Genomic DNA, 18,213 nt, shown 5'->3' on the forward strand with positions numbered 1-18,213 from the left:
AGGTCGGGTACTCTGCACTGCCGTTCGGCCCGTACGCACAAACAACAGTGAGAGACCTATCCCCGACCCGTAGGCGCAGGGAAACGACCCTCTCGTTCACCGGGGTAAACTCCAACACATGGCGGCAGAGCTGGGGAGCTATAAGCAAACCCACACCAGCCCGCCGCCTCTCACCATGGGCAACTCCAGAGTGGTGAAGAGTCCATCCTCTCTCAAGGAGTGTGGTTCCAGAGCCCAAGCCGTGCGTAGAGGTGATCCCGACTACCTCTAATCGGAACCTCTCAACCTCACGCACTAGCTCAGGCTCCTTCCCCGCCAGCGAGGTGACATTCCACGTCCCTAGAGCTAGTTTCCGTGTCCAGAGATCGGGTTGTCTAGGCCCCTGCCTTCGACTGCCGCCCGATCCTCTTCGCACCGGCCCCTTATGGTCCCTCCTTTGGGTGGTGAGCCAGTGAGTCAGTTATAATCATCATAATTAAAAGAAATAAACAGAAATATATCAGTCTGTGTGTAATGAATGAATATAATATACAAGTTTCACTTTTTGAATGGAATTACTGAAATAAATCAACTTTTTGATGATATTCTAATTTTATGACCATGACCTGTAATTCTTGATAATAACTTAAAATGTGTATGTTTTAATGAAATGGCTGCACTGAGCTTGCTAGTAATAGCCTGTCAGGTTGAGTGGGACAAAACTATATTTCATAAGATTTTGATTCAGTTTCATGCTCATTGTTATTCATTTGTAATATACTGATAGTATAAATGTATTTAAAAGCCAGTATTTTATTGTTACATAATAAGTGACAGAATTATCATCCTTATTATTCTAAAATGTATTTTCACTTGTCGGGTGGCATATCTTGAGGTTCTGTGAGTCAAGCAATTTGAAAAATAACAATTTGACCTCTTCTGTGATGTCTCATCAGTCACATCATCTGTTTCGTATACAGTAGACATACAACAACAACACAATAACAACTGCTGTGACTGGCTTACAAAATTAACCCTTCATACCACCCATAAGCTTAAGTGTCCCACTCAACCTGACGTTACCCTACTTGGCAGCAACTGAAGATGAAATACAAAAATATACTTCAAACAGAAATAGTACAATATCAGTACAAGCAATTGTGATGCTGTTTAGCCTCCCCTAACTAATTAAACAACTTTCAGTGGCCACATTCAACATATATTTAAATAGAAGGTGAAATATTCTAAGCAAAAAATAAGTACATTTCTCAAAAAAGTACAATTCTTTGTTGGCCTTCCTGCACATTAATGCTGTGGAAAAACTTCCTATTCATATAATCTCCTTCATTTACTGAAAGCTGTGATAAGTGTCATCTATGCAGCCAATCACCCCTGGAAACCCTAAAGTATTAACTGATTAGTGCTTCAAGTCTCAAAGCTTCATACTAAATAAACTAATTACTGCTTAGACTGATACCTGCAGTTCTGTGAACACATTTTTTGATGGTTGTTGTGGGTCTGTGATTTGGGAAAACTACAACAGTGTACAGAAATCATTGCAACAGTCATATCTCTGATAGCCCAACAGAGACGGTTGCCTTAAACATATGCTCAGCGTCACCAATGTTATACAGAAAACTGGAACACAAAGAATTTGTTTCCAACTGAGAGCATGTCCACGATGTATCATAAGAACGATATGAGGGCTGAGAATATTGTTCAGATAAATGATCGATTGTGCAAAATAACAGTCATGCTCAAACAGATAATTATTAGGGAACGATAAAACATCCAAGCGGGGTCTGGTCACTCTCTCCCGACAGATTTCTGCTGAGTATTTCTGCTTCAAGCCCTGTCTGACACATTCAGATGGCAGGTTTCAGTTAAAGAGAAAGGAAAACTCAGGGTTAGTTGGATAAAACCTGCTAGTGAGCAGTTTAGCTTCACAGAGTATTTTGCCATAGTAACTGACTCAGAGAAACGCTGAACTAGCTCTTTGAAACTGTGAACCCAGAGATTCCATCAACACTTAGTCAACTAACTCAAGGTTTTCACTAAACCTGCTTTCTGAAATAAAGAAGGCCAGTTTTATTGCTTCTTTAATCACCACAACAGTTTTCAGCTGTGCTAACATGCAAAAGGGTTTTCTAATGATCAGTTAGCCTTTTAAAATAATAAACTTGGATTAGCACACACAATGTGCCATTGGAGCAGAGGACTGATGGTTGCTGATAACGGGCCTCTGTACACCTATGTAAATATTCCATTGAAAATCAGCCATTTCCAGCCACAACAATTTACAACATTAACAATGTCTATGCTGTATTTCTGATCAATTCAATGTTATTTTAACATTGTGTCTAGTGACAAACTTTGGAAAGGTGGTGTATTTTTGGGAACCCTGAATGGCACAGCTCTAAAGTCACTTCTTTGCAGTTAGCAGCGTAGTTGAGGGACCAGTTTTCAAATCATGTGTATTAGCCCAGGGGTTCTGTGATGGATGGTGCAATTGGCTAACACTGTTCAGATTTGGCAGGTCAGTAAGTGAATATGGTTGTGCTCTAGTAACTATTTGTTGCAATATGGTGCCTGTGAGCTCATTTGAGTTAGATGGTCAGAGAGGGTGTTCCTTCTATAGAAGGAACTTTAGAAAAAACATTCTTTATCTCAACATCTACTGTCCCATGTCTGCAAGGTCAATTGCTGTTGTTGACCGTTGAATATGCTCTTCCACCACTGTGTAGGTACTGTTAAATAGGGATTGAGCAAACATTGTGTGAAACAAAAGAGTTTGGAGAGATACGCATCGTAAGACACATCTACATTTTTGACTCTCTCAGTCAAGCAGGGAGTTCCTGCAATGAGGGAATACCCTGATCGTTAACACCTTTGTCACCCACTTACCAAATGTAACAGTAGAGGGTGCCATATTACCATAAGAAACAGGTACAAAGCTCAGTCATCAAATCACTTTTGTTTGCAGTTGAGATACAAGGTACAAATCCTGGTGAGACAAGATCATATGAACAATTGAAAAGGCTGGAATAGTCATCTTCTTCAGATGCAGTTGACTGAATCTTTGATTACTTGGTGTTTTCATCCCTGAATGATGATTGTCTTAAAGTATGACAAATTATCTGTCTGGACTGTTAGTTTATAATTGCAATAGGGCACCTCTGGGGTTTGTTGCTGTGGTCTATATCCAAGTGTCATTTAGGCCTATTCTCTTTAATCTCATTACCCCTGCTACTTTTGCCTAGGTCCTTAGTGCATAACAGAAATGTAATGTCAATGTACTTGTTGAAAAGGGTTAACAAACAAACCCAATGTAATTGCTTAAATACTGTACAGATACAATAAAATGTTGTTCCCCGTCTCCAAAGGATTTGCTGTTGTGTGGATAAAAAGCACTCCAGGCTGATTTTAAACTGAGTGAATGTTTCCCAAATGGCACTCTGTTTCCATTAAGGGCACTTAATTAGCACAGTCCATAGGGTTCAGCGTAGTAAAGAAAGACATGGTGTTTTAGGGCATATCATTATTTTGTAGCCTACTCCAGTTTACTCTATAGGTTTAGAAGAAAACTGAAAATCTTAATTCATATTGGTCTACTACTTTTATAGAATCAAAACCTGTACAATTAGACATTACAACAGGATTTTCGTAGGAAATAAAAATCCTGTAGGATGTTTTCAAATCATGATAGAAAAATATTTTTTTGGGAAGTGTGACAGTAATTGACATGCATAATTGTTAAAACATTTCTTGTGTGTTTATCTATGAGTTACAAGAACTACATATATAATAGACTAATCTTTCTACCATAAATAAACAGAAAATACCTATAAATTGTACACTGTACAAAGACTTGATAACTAAAACATTACAAATTATAAAAAACAATGTCTAATATATGCACATGAATAAGAATTAATAAAAATATAACTGTAAAATTTAAGTGATCAAAGACAAATGGCTGCAAGTCCATTTTGAAAGTCCAGTCCATTAAGTCCTTTAAAAGTGAAGCTATTTTAAAATAGAATCTAAAACTAACAGGCAGCCAATGCAGGGACTATGTCCTTTCCAAACATGGAATTATGTTGATGATGAATTTAATCCAGGTGTCTTTTGGGCTGAAATGAACAGTTTATAGAAATGTTATTTACCATTATGTATCATCAGTGTAGCTGTGAAAATGAATCCTATACTTTGCTGGGTAGTTGTAACAATTACAAATGTAACAGTATAGGCCCCAAAATCAAACCTTGACGGACCCCAGATTAGGTTTTTTTTTTTTTATGAGATCATTTCTGAACCAGATCAATACTAAACCCAAGAGAGCAACTGCATTTTGTGGATGTTTTTGATCTATTCTATCAAAAACTGCATAACATTCAGTTGGGACTTTACATAATGTAGGAGGGATTAACAGCATATACTTGTCAGATTGTTTACACTGATAGCTGGCTTAGTTCAAGATATTGTGGATATCAAGAAACCTTGGAATTATGTTGTACATATATGAAGTGTAATATTTAGTTTCAAGCATAAAACTTTAACATACTTCCACTCTATGTTTGACATAGTAATGGTGTTTTATTTGGTTTAAGCCTATTATAATGTGTGTGAGGTATGTACTTTTGCATTAAACTAGATTTGTTTTAAAGGGCAATGTGTAAGATTTTTACTGTACTACTAGCATAAAAACAACAAAAATGACCAGAAGACATCTGCAGTTAATGTTTTAAATAATATTTTCCTACAGTATTAAACATTGACTGACATATTCCCCATTTAAACTTTCTCACTGGTCTGTCTGTCAGTTTGCATTGACTTATAATCTCCTTATACTCACTTTAGACACTTGCAGTATTATCCTTTCAACCTGGACTATCTAGCACTATACCAGTCTCATTTGGTAAGGGAATTCGAAGAAGAGACAGGTCTGGCTATTGTTCAGAGGCAGAATTCTACACAGTGCCCTTTTAAGATACCTAAAAAACCTACTACGTGACAGATTTAGACGGGCCAGACATGGTAAATTAAACAGTAGTAAAATGACCTACTTCTGAACAAGGTTTTAGCCCTGGGCATGAATGTATTGTGATCCTAGCGACGCTTCTGGACAGCAGCAAGGCAGAACACTATGATGGCACTGACTTTTACACAGTTTTCGCCAAGTTGTGGATATTTTAAATGTAGAAAATGCATATACTGTCTCCTGTGCATCCACTGACAATTAAAACAGTTTCTTAAACCGCACTCAGCAGAAGGATCAAAAGCACATAAAACACTTTTACATCACCTGCTTGCATAACAAAATCCTGCTGTGGCAAGAGTCACAGAAATAATACTTACTCATATCTGTAGATAAACCCATATGACCTGCTATTTTATTACAGGCCGGATTTCCAAACAGTTGGCACCTGGTGCTGATCTGGAATTAACCGTTGCGGACTAGCAAAACAGCAAACATTGTGTCAAGATTATAAAAAATAGGGCAAAAGAAAAGAAACAAGACCAATAATAATATAATTTAGTGTTCTGCTTCAGCCGACAAGAGGGTAATAACCATTTCTAAATCTCCCAAGCACAAAACCAACAAAAGCCTACAGTCAGAAACACACAGCCTACAGTTAGTTTTATTTATTTTTAGTCACACTGAGATTCAACGGTGACAGTACTGAATAAATGATTATTGTTAATGTGAAGTTAAATAAAAATGATATTGAAGCAGATTGAAACAAATATATTATTTTATTGAAAATGTATGTATGAATGTACTTTTATTAATTATCTCACTTACATAAACCTTGTACACTTAACATGTCCCCACATAATACAAATAACATCTGTTGTGTCATCTGAGCAGTGTGAATGACTAAACATTCTGGAAACATCAATTCATGGTTTATCTTAAAACTGAAAGCAATCTTTGAGGAGGGCTTGGTAAATTCTGATTTATGCAATGAAAAAATTCACTGTGGAACAATACTATAGATAGATACATAAAACATTTCAGTTATAACCCTGAGGGAGGAAACAAAATATGAAACTGCTTTGGATTTACACAAAAACATTTGAATGCTCTGAACAATTATATCATCAACCATTTAAAACAAGATCAAGTCAAATTTTGATCCCACCGGCACCCAGGTGATATATTAAATACTGATCCACCTTAAGTATCAGTTGTGCACTAGTAGGACACATCATGGAACCTACATTGCACCTCTGAAGCAAATGGAGCATTCAAGAAATGAATCAGCTCAAAAGTTACTGACCAGTATGACCACATCATATCCTTGGCAGGGAATGCTGCAGTACGTGCAGGGGATAGATATAAAGATATCACTTGAGGACCACCAACCTGCTTGGTTAAAGCCAGAGTCAAAAGAAGGGCAGTCGTGTAGGAAATTGTTTTGCAGACTCCAACGGCTCAATAGGGGAGCACACATCATTACCAGAACCTAAGCCAAATCCCACAACCCAATATCTTAAGTGGATGAAACCCCTAAATGGCACCTCCAATTTCCCAATGGTGTGCAGAAAAATCACAGCAGAATACATCTTTAGCACTTGCAGGAAAAAACTATGTCTCTCCACTTAGCTCTGGGAAGGAGCAACACCTTTTTTCTTGGCACTATAATGCATAGAAGCTAGTAAAGGGTGCATTAGCCAACTGTACAGAGGCAACAAGCCAGGTTCACTGATGTGTGCTCTTACTATCGGCACTGATATGTGCTATCACTGTCATTTTGTCTTTTTACCTCAGTACCCAGTTTAGGAGATAGAATACCTTCAGGCGCTTGGAATTGATCTGAAATGTGTGCATCCAAAGTAGACTGAGAGATACAGTGGAGAGAACAAGTATTTGATACACTGCCGATTTTGCAGGTTTTCCCATTTACAAAGCATGTAGAAGTCTGTAATTTTTATCAAAGGTACTCTTCAACTGTGAGTGATTGAATCAAAAATCCAGAAAATCTCATTGCATGATTTTTAAGTAATTCATTTGCATTTTATTGCATGACATAAGTATTTGATACTTCAGAAAAGCAGAACTTAATATTTGGTACAGAAACCTTTGTTTGCAATTACAGAGATCATACGTTTCCTGTAGTTCTTAACCAGGTTTGCACACACTGCAGCAGGGATTTTGGCCCACTCCTACAGACCTTCTCCAGATCCTTCAGGATTCGGGGCTGTCGCTGGGCAATACGGACTTTCAGCTCCCTCCAAAGATTTTCTATTGGGTTCAAGTCTGGAGACAGGCTAGGCCACTCCAGGACCTTGAGATGCTTCTTACGGAGCCACTCCTTAGTTGCCCTGGCTGTGTATTTCAGGTCGTTGTCATGCTGGAAGACCCAGCCACGACCCATCTTCAATGCTCTTACTGAGACCAGCCACGACCCATCTTCAATGCTCTTACTGAGGGAAGGAGGTTGTTGGCCAAGATCTCACGATACATGGCCCCATCCATCCTCCCCTCAATACGGTGCAGTCGTCCTGTCCCCTTTACAGAAAAGCATCCCCAAAGAATGATGTTTCCACCTCCATGCTTCATGGTTGGGATGGTGTTCTTGGGGTTGTACTCATTCTTCTTCCTCCAAACATGGCAAGTGGAGTTTAGACCAAAAAGCTCTACTTTGTCTCATCAGAACACGACCTTCTTCCATTCCTCCTCTGGATCATCCAGATGGTCACTTGCAAACTTCAGACGGACATGGACATGCGCTGGCTTGAGCAGGGGGACCTTGTGTGCGTTGCACGATTTTAATCCATGACGGCGTAGTGTGTTACTAATGGTTTTCTTTGAGTCTGTGGTCCCAGCTCTCTTCAGGTCCTTGACCATGTCCTGCAGTGTAGTTCTGGGCTGATCCCTCACCTTCCTCATGATCATTGATGCCCCATGAGGTGAGATCTTGCATGGAGCCCCAGACTGAGGGAGATCGATTGTCATCTTGAACTTCTTCCATTTTCTAATAATTGCGCCAACAGTAGTTGCCTTCTTACCAAGCTGCTTGCCTATTGTCCTGTAGCCCATCCCAGCCTTGTGCAGGTCTACAATTTTATCCCTGATGTCCTTACACAGCTCTCTGGTCTTGGCCCTTGTGGAGAGGTTGGAGTCTGTTTGATTGAGTGTGTGGACAGGTGTCTTTTATACAGGTCACAAATTCAAACAAGTGCAGTTAATACAGGTAATGAGTGGAGAACAGGAGGGCTTCTTAAAGAAAAACTAACAGGTCTGTGAGAGCTGGAATTATTACTGGTTGGTAGGTGATCAAATACTTATGTCTTGCAATAAAATGTTAATTCGTTATTTAAAAATCATACAATGTGATTTTCTGGATTTTTTTAGATTCCATCTCTCACAGTTGAAATATACCTATGATAAAAATTACAGACCTCTACATGCTTTGTAAGTAGGAAAACCTGCAAAATCAGCAGTGTATCAAATATTTGTTCTCCCCACTGTATGAGAGCTATTAAAGAAGGAAATGTAAACAGTTGCAGAACTGCACTGGATTGCTTGGAAAAGTGTAAGGGAGAGAGCAAATCAGAGAATCATGAATTAGTATCCTATAGCATAGAAATGGAAACTCTGTATTTTCTTGCCTGGGATTGTTGTTACGTTATATACAGTGGGTGTAGACAGTCACCACCACCTTTCAAAATGTTCAACTTTTGATGCTTTACAGATTGAAATGAAAACATATCACATCTGACTTTATCTGGCTTTATTTACACATAGTAACCCAGAATATCTTAGAGAAAACATTTATTATATACTGAAAATGTAAAACAGTAAAATACCCTGTTTGGATAAGTGAACACCCTCCTGAGTAAATACTTGGTAGAACCAGATTTGCTTGAATTACAGCATGAGCCTCTTTGAATACGTCTCTACTAACATTTCACACCAAGACTGTGCAGAATTTGCCCAATCTTTCTTACAGAATCGTTCAAGCTCAGTCAAATTGCATGGTGACTGCTTATGGACTGCACTCAAGTCATTCCACAGATTCTTGTGGGATTTAGGTTGGGGCTTTAGGGATTTGCCTGGGGTCATTGTCATGTTGAAACCATCTTCCCATTATCAACTTCATTGCAGTCAGTGCCTTCCACTTCTTATTAATGTTCTTAACTGTGTTCCAAGGCCTTTGAAATCTTTCTATATTGATACTGACTTGTACTTGCCTAAAACAGTAAGGTGAAAAACTTTTTTGGGCTCGTAATAGCCAAAAATAATTAATATCTTGTAATAACGAGATCAACTTAGAGATGCAGCAGCAAAAAAAGAAGTTTGTTTTTATTTCAAGATAAACCAATTCTCTGATTCATTTATGCAAAGCGCCTCATGCATTTGTCTTTATTTTCAGAAAGTGGATTCTTCATCATGTGTTGGCAGCTACATCTATCCTAAAAGACACTAAAAGCATTTGAAATGGACCTGCCATAACTGACCATTAGGAATTGTGTCTGGCTGATTTTCTACCATTGATAGATCCGTAACCGATTCTTTATTAATTTCTTATTTAGATATGGTGTGATTCGTTTTTAATTGAAGCCTGAACTGGAGGGGTGTTATATGTTATACTACACATGACAGTGAAATGCGCTCCGGGACTTTACATGCATACAATCTTGCCCTGGGGGATGTAACCTACAGGTTGCTTTGAGCATATAGTATCCAGAACATTATTTGTTAATTATTCAAAGATTAGACTTTGGTAGAAAAAATGAATAAAGTGGAAGGTTAACCAAAGCTACTCTGTAACCTATACCTACTGGAGCTGTATTGCGGCTATACCATTTTTTTTAAAACAGAGGCCATTTGAGCATTAATGAGAGTTATTTGGCAAGGATCATTTAGAATGCGCAGCTTCAGTTGGATCGGCCCTATACGTGTCTATTGGATTATGAAGTGTAACAAAGCGCTGAACTGTTTATTTTTGATTTGGCAAATATTAATATAGTTGCCAGTTAGGCAATTTAAACGTATCTAGCCCAAATCTATATTTGTGAAAGGGAATTTTTTATCAGTATAGTTTGGGGTGCTGTAGCAGAATGCAGTCAGGAAATAGTTTATAGACATTCTTCATATTTGGGTGTTTACAGTCAATGCATTTCTGAATGAAAACTCACCTATTGAAAATGACTGTCTATGTGGTTCTACTGTTAAATATATTTCTCCTGTTTGGTGTGATCATTTTCAATTGTGTGGATGTAGGCTGTATGTTGAAATGGAAAAACACTAATTCAAGCATTAGTTTTGCATATGGAAAGCATCAGCTACAGAACATCCTCGAGAGATATCAGCGATGGAGAACATTGTTGTGATTCACTGTAACAGCAAAGGCAACTTTGTTCAAAGTCAAAGTTGCCTATCCATTTAATAATTCAAGGTTCCATTTGTTAATGTTTTCCTCTTTTTTTGTTTTCTTCTGTTATAGGAATACAAAGTACACTTAATGTGTTGTTTTATTTTCTATATAAAATAAAATATTATTGAAAAGAGTAACTAACTAACTCATCGACTCATATAGCCTAAATGCTAGATGTTACTGCCAGCAAATGATAAAAAAATGAAAGGAATACAACCATCCACTTTCTGAAAATAACAACGCATGACATGCTTTGCATAGCAATGAATCAGAGAATTTGTTTATCTTGAAATAAAAACAAATACTTTTTTTGTTGCTGCATTTCGAAGTTATTTTGGTTATTATGAGATAGTAATCTCAAAATTACAATAATAACGTAATGATGCAGCATCAAAAACTTCAGGGTTCTGTAGACCTGTGACTTTTCACAACTATATCTCAGTTCTTTTGAAAGTGCCTTTCCGCCCATAGTGGATTAATTGCTTTGAATTGCCCTACTAAACAGTGGAGACCTCTAAGCAGTGCTGAACAACTGCTTATATTTTGAACTAATCAAAATAACTACAACTGATCCCAGATGGAAGCCAATTAGCTATTTTTGTGGTTATACCTCAGCAAGTTTGCAATTGCAATTCAAAGTGGGGGTGTTCACTTATCCAAAGAGGGCATTTTACTGTTTTAAATTAGATTTTCATTTGGATTTTATGTGTTGCTGTCTGAAAATCTGATTTTATGCGTTTTCATTTCAGGTTGTAAGTCATCAAAAGGTAAACATTTTAAAAAAGGGTGGTGGCTTCCTATAACCACGGTATGTGTCCGATAAAACAGCTGATGTGAATATTGGGGACACAGACTAATAGTAGCCCTCTGTAAGCATCATGAATTTGTAGAATCTGAGATACCTTTTTGAGGGAACGTAATTTTAGAATGCTCCATCGGAAACCAAGAAATAGCTGCCATCCAAACCATCTTGGGATTCTGAGATCTGATGAAGAGCATACACTTTCTCTATTGGAAGGAGAGAGCAAATTAATCAGTGGTTGAACCAAAAAACCTGTTGGAGGACATCACCTGGTCTTCAAACACCTGTCTATCCTGGTCTGGAACCGGTTTTTATTTTCAAAGGAGAGTTGACAGTCACTACTAATTATTTATATTTGTTTCTTTTGACTGAAGGAATCGGGTGGAGATGGCTAATGAACCCAGCTTGTGCAATACCACTTGACCACAACTCTGCACAACCTTGAAATGTTTAACCATAGCTGACAATAATTTTGAATATTCTCTTTCAACACATTGCTTTTTAGGAATCAAGGGGTCTGGTGCACCCTCTAGTTTGCAGTGTGCATCAGGTAAAAAGCCAACCTCCTGTCCACCTGGGGCCAACCTCATGAGACCTGCATGTTCCATTCCCCTATAACTTGATAGGGCTGGATAATTTCCTTTTTGCAGACCCAGGACATGCCCAGATTAATTTCAGCTCATGAAGAAAGTCTGAACAAAAAGGTAGACTGCTATTTGATGTTAGCTGGACAGGAGGGAGGATACTAACACAAATCCTGAATTTTCTCCGTTCAGAGAGAAGGACCAGATAATACTCATCCACTCTACAACATAAGGTAATGAACTGCCCATCAACCACTGGACAATTGCCAGTCCTTTGGACAATAAAGGCATCTGGCTGGGTGGAAAGAAGTGAAAGGAAAGTCGAAGGGTATTTTATTTAGAGTGATGCTATCACTGTTCAGTTAATGAGTGCAAACCCATAGTGTTGTTGTTCTGAGTGACTGACCTAAAGGGAACTTGCTGCCATCTATTGCAACTAACTCTGTTTCACTGGGTATATATTGGGATAGCTGAAGTCCTACTGAGACAAAAGCTGTCCTTATATGGAAACACCACAGGTTGAACCCTGCTATTGTTGTAGCAGTGTTAACCTTATACAATATCACTCGAAATTTACAAATATTTAAACAACTTGCATATCAAAGGATCTCACTGTATCATTAAAAGTTGGAAGTTCTAAAATGTTGATCTTTAGCCAACAATACAACTATAACATTCCTATGATTTAACAGTTTTATTTTAAGTACTATGGACACTATGTATGCAAACAAAATGCTGCTTTATATAAGCGCATTAGCTACATTTCTAAAACTTTCCAAACTGCAATGTGTGCCTGAGCTCAGTTTTGTATTACTCTCTGTCTATCTTACATAATATTGTATATAGATGTATCTTAAACTCTTTACATTATTGCAATAAAGGGGTCACAAAAAAAGTGCCCGGACAAAAACAAAGACATCACATAGAAATCAAAGGCCTATGTCACCCCTGCCAGACAACAGGCGGGTCACCGTGAATGTGCAATTCTCCTTTTTGTCATTGGAAAGACTGTTTCATTTATAACAACAATGAATTCAAAGGAAAAGGGAAAAAAAAGGTTTTGCTGGAAAAGAAAGCAAAGAACTGTGGTCACAGATGTTCAGGATACAGAAGTAAGAAAAAAGAAAAAACTTCGCTCAAATTACTGAAGACTGACTCGAATCCAATCATGACACTGCATCCCCATAGCTATCTGCACCTTACCAAAAACACTGGAGACCAGTTAACCCCCTTCTTCTGAAATAACACTGCACCTTCTCCTACACTACCGCAAATTTGAACTGACCAATTTTTACTCACCAAGTGACACCAAGTGACACTGAGTATGTCCTAATATGGACAATGTACATGACTCTTTACATTGAGTCAAACTTCTGCAGTGATTCAAGTCAATCAGGACGTAGTCCGCTTGATACTCCCCTCAAGTTTAGCAGGTTTAGGAAAAACATGTTATCGTTTCAAGATCGGCAATCCCAACTGGCCCAATGTGAACGTTGCGATGGCAACAGCATCGAAGGGGCTATGTATCTCCAATACACTTCTCAGAGCTCTTTGAGGAACAACCTGACACCAACTGCTTGTGAATTAGGATGCCCTATAATGGACATTGTGCAAGAGCTGGACCTCTTGGACAAGAGCTGGACCTCTTTCTGAGCTCAGGTGTTCAGATGGTGTGGTGGGTCAAAGCTCAATAAGGAGCAAAGAGGATCGACCCTGCTGTGGGCCGGATGGGGCCCGGAGCTGCTTGCATGAAAGAGGCAGGGATGCTGGCTGCCTGAAAGATGGAGGTGTTGGGTCGCGGGTGGAGGGAAATGGAGGAGAGGAAAGCCTGAGGCATGGGCTTCACTAGGTCCTTCTGGAATGCCAGTTTAGCCTGAGGGTAAAAGAACAGCCCCATGAGAAAACAATTTACATGAGTCACGTGCTATATAGGTATTATGTGGAAAGTGTAATGCATTACAGCTATACTGTGTGTCTAACAGAACTTACATTCCCCCTTACAAATATAATCTGAGGCAAGGAGTAGTTGGAGCAGTTGTGCTCCAACTACATCTTGTCTTGAACTAACCCCTTTAGGTAGGTAAGCCTTTTTCACGATTTTTGTCACTGTTGTTGAGCACCCCTCCTTGTCTTTGTCCACTGAAGCATGGAGGCGTACCGGAACTTTTTACCAACATCTATTACAAATACTACTTTTATGTGAAATATATCAGGCATATCTCCTGCTTGTTCATAAACACCTCCCTCTTCTGGACTGCTGGCCTATCTGTCTATAAAAATTTTTTGTTGTAGTCCATACCATCATTCTGTTATGTAGCATAACTCAGAGACAAATCTAAAATTGGTGAGATATGTGTCAAGTAGATAAGGTGGCATAAGAGCCCAGCTGTTGAATTAGACAATAAGGTCGACACTGTAAATTTTATGTCAGCTGAAATAAAATCGAGGCATTATCTGGTAATATTGTCAGTACATTGTCTTTTACTGAACATCCTCTAATTTATTTATTTTTAACATTTTACAGACAGTCTCATCCAGAGCAACTTACAGTAGTAATTGCATTCATTTTTATATTGACCCCCACTGACAATAAGCTTAGGGGAACAACTGAGGATACCATAATATTGTCTTACTGCCAGGGTGGTGGTGGTGCTGCTGCGCTGCTGCTTGCTGTAAGGACTGTATTTAGGCTTCAAGGGTTTTCCAGCCACTCTGTCTTTATGTCTTCTGCTGGAAATGTGCTGAAACAAGTAGAAGAAAAGTTTATCACTAGTCCTGCAAAGATTAAATTCAGTCACAATCTCAATATGACTACCTTGAGAGTATCACATAATTGCAGTGATTTTGTAATTCTTCTGAGCTAATCAATACAATTTAATGGAACCCTTCATTGTTGGACAAGCCTCACGGATGGGGAGCTTTGGTCCTGCAGGCTTGCAATATGTGCACACTCCAGCACTGTACTAGCACATAGCTGATTTAAATAAAGACTAACTCATCAGTTTGTTTAAATGTTTGGCTTAAAAAAAAGCTTATTAATCTAACGCAGCTGTGAAGGAGGTGCTGAGCCCTGCCTTAAAGGCCAACTTTGGAAACAAATGTGCATGTAACATTAAAACTGCTCAGTGAACCATCCATCATACCACATCAGTCAATGCTTTAAAACCACATTTTAAATAGGATATTTGGCTACAAAATTGAATTTTTTAGAAAGCCCTATAGCTTCTGTCCCCGAACATAGATATACTGAAAAGTGCAAGTAGTCAGAACTTTGGATACTAGCAGTTTGTAGAATCATCAAAGAAACATCAAAACCACAACCATTGTCAGTCTTTAGAAAGAAGCGGATTTAGACAGTTTGTCAAGCCAGAAATACACTGTATATAAGTCTATTCATAAAAAATATATAAGGGTCTACAATGAACATGTTTGTCTGTTATTGTCCATTAACCTGTTTGAGCTGGATCTCTGAGTTGACGTGGACGTCACAGATTTCACAGTGAAACGTCTTGTTCTGCAAGCCTGAGCCTTTGGTGATGGTGGCTTGGACTTTAAGCTTGGCCCCTGGCCTGGGATAAGCCTTGATGGGCCCTGCTCCATCCCTCGCCTCCAGCATTGTTTTGTGCTTGGAACCTGGTAAGGATGTAAAATAGCAAGTAAAGAAATCAAAGAAGCTCTGTGCAGCTCACTTGGTAGAACATGATATTTACAATGGTAGGTTATGGATTTAATTCCCACGAGGGACTAGTATATATATTTTTTAAATGTATCACTCACTAGTATAACTTGCTCTGAGGCCTGTGCAAAATAAGATTCATTATATATGGAACACTGACTGGGTGCAACTGGGCTAAAAAGGCATACATTTACTTACTGGGAAGAAAGCGGCACAACTCGTCACACCCATGTGTAAAGGCAAATATGAATGGGAAATACTGTACAGTTTTCCATTAAAATGGAAACAAAACAACAGTAAAAACAATCCCTCTCACTGTGTGTGGGTGCAAAATACATGTGTGCCCTCCTTCAGGAAGGTTTATCACAGCTCCAGGTAATAAACGCATAAAAGTATTGTCTACATAGTGGACATGGGTGTGTCCTGATTTTATTTATAGCCATTGCCTAATTTATGAAGGTCAGCAACCTTTTGAAGGTCAGAGAACACAACTGAATTTTTCCATATTTTTAATTCTGCCAAAAATGTGGACATTTCAGCCTACTCAACTTCGAACATGCGGCAGTAACTCATACTGTAGGTTCGTTTTGGCTGTAGATAGATAACGTTAGCCATGTTACAGGACCGTAGTCTTGGACAGGAGGCTTATAAATTTGATTGTTGTCTGCGACCGAATTGAAAAGACTCCCAGAGGGTCCTGTTACAGGGCTAGGTATGATAATTAGTTGACCATTTATTTAGTTAATTAAATAAGCCATGTTAGCTAGAAAAAGAAGCACTCAAAATAAATACCATGACTGTACAAGCAAGCAACAGTATATACAGTATGTCATATGCTTTGCTCTTGCAATTTGTCACAACAGTCATTTAGATGACATAAAGGCTGTTTTATTTAACTTATAGTTACTTCGATAAATAAAGATATTTTACAGAAGGAGAACATACATTCAAATTCACTCAGGCCAACTCACTTAAAACACACACAAACACACTAATTCTCTGCCTCCGGATGAACAGTTTAGAAATGAATGTGTTATAACTTACAATGAATATAAGAAGGGGGCAGTGCAACTAGCACTGGTAGATAAACATTTTAGGAGTACAATCACCACCAACAGTAGGAAAAATCTCCTAAATGGAATCACTCTGGAGCCCTGTTATACCAGTGTTGATAGGGCATTATAAGGCACAATAATGGTTCTATAAAGCATTATACTTCCCACATAGAAAATGTCTGTTTGAATTTGTCAAGGCTCCTTTTTGTTGTGATGATGAGTTTAATTGTATGTATAAATGCCCTGTAGCCTCACTTGATATTTTTTCTGTCAACAGAGGGTTCACACCAACAAACTGACGATGTATACAGACTTAATAGAGTCCAACAGAAAGCAAAAATCCTCCTCTTCTGACGAACCTCCTATGAAGAATGCAAAGATAACAAATACATTTTCCCTCACTGTCCCACGGGTAGCACAGGCAACGCTTGATAAGCTCTTGCTAAATTTTATATGTGAAGGCAGCCAACCATTTTCTTTGGTTGAGATACCATCCTTCAAGAGTATAATACAAACCTTGCAACCTCAGTGTACAGTAATGAAAAGGAAAACGTTGTGCTTTAAGATACAAGAAGCTGCAAAGACAGTGAAGAGCATGATCATTAAAAAGTTGAGCGCTGTGAACCACGTTGCTACCACAACAGCTGGTCTGCCAGACAGCATAGTTATTTAGGTGTCACCAGTCACTGGATAAACCACACCTTTTTAGAGAGGCACTCTGATGCACTGGTTTTGCAGACGTGTCAAAGGCTCGCACACATTTGTTGTCCTTGCTTCAGCTTTAGAGAATATACAACCTGAATACCACATCAGGGAAAAGGTTACCAGGACGACAAGACAGTGGCTCAAACTTCCTGAAGGTCTTTTGAGTGTATGGACAGGAGAAAGAGGAAGAAGATGCTGATGGACAGGAGGAGAGAGACTCCATCCTTGACACACACAAAATTCAACACTACTGTTGTTTGCTCCTTGGGGTTTAAGGCCGGGTGTTTTTGTAAATGCACTTTGTGACAACTGCTGTTGTAAAAAGGGCTTTATAAATACATTTGATTGATTGATTGATGAGGCGTCAGAAGACCAAAGTCACTTAGAGGTGGAGTATCAAGATATGTCTGCTATTTTGGATGATGACATAGTGCTCGAGTACCAACTTCCAAGGCATCAAAAGTGTGCATGCCATTTCCTCAATCTTATTTCAACAGTTGATACCACTGCTGCAGAAGCTTGCAGCAAAACATACAAGGGGCTGTCTCTGTCTGCTTTTGCAAAATGTAATGTAATGTTCAAGCAGGTCAACCATGGCTTTTGAAACAGTGGAACCTGAATGCAAATTGCAGTTCCTCTGACCGAGTCAGACCTGTTGGAGCTCCCTGTTCCTCTCTGTAGAAAGGGTTGTGTGCATCCAGAAGGAGCAAGGAGAAAAAGCAATTTGCAATGTATGTCCCACATTAAAGATAAAGATGTAAGTTGTCAGAACTAATTATTTGTTAAAGAGTAATGAAACACGTGTCAGCATTACTGATGGGTGAATCCACATATCTTAAGTGGCAACAACACTTAAGTTACACTTTGAACCTATTTGAAATGTTTCAATTATAATTTAGTTTTTTTAAATGGTTGTGTGATAATTGTAGTTGATTTTAATTAAATTGTTTGACTGTGTTTCTGTGTTTAACTGTGTTTTACAGGCTCAATCCAGCTGAAATGGGATTTCTGGCTGAGTACGCTG

The 18,213-nt window shown here is 38.6% G+C and overlaps 1 protein-coding gene across 1 annotated transcript in view; it reads right to left on the reverse strand.

Annotated features, from left to right (window-relative positions):
* Nucleotides 1–10,691: 10,691 nt before the first annotated feature.
* Nucleotides 10,692–18,213, reverse strand: part of LOC105007766 (zinc finger protein 385B) — a 66,190-nt gene continuing 58,668 nt past the window's right edge. The window contains exons 6-8 of the mRNA XM_013132719.3: nt 15,205–15,386; nt 14,387–14,494; nt 10,692–13,626 (exon numbers count right to left, since the gene is read on the reverse strand). Of these exons, the coding sequence (XP_012988173.1) occupies nt 13,441–13,626; nt 14,387–14,494; nt 15,205–15,386 (476 nt within the window). The 3' untranslated portion in view covers nt 10,692–13,440. The remainder of the gene's footprint in view (nt 13,627–14,386; nt 14,495–15,204; nt 15,387–18,213) is intronic.

The sequence above is a fragment of the Esox lucius genome, chromosome 22 (assembly GCF_011004845.1).
Source record: "Esox lucius isolate fEsoLuc1 chromosome 22, fEsoLuc1.pri, whole genome shotgun sequence".
NCBI classification, from domain to species: domain Eukaryota; kingdom Metazoa; phylum Chordata; class Actinopteri; order Esociformes; family Esocidae; genus Esox; species Esox lucius.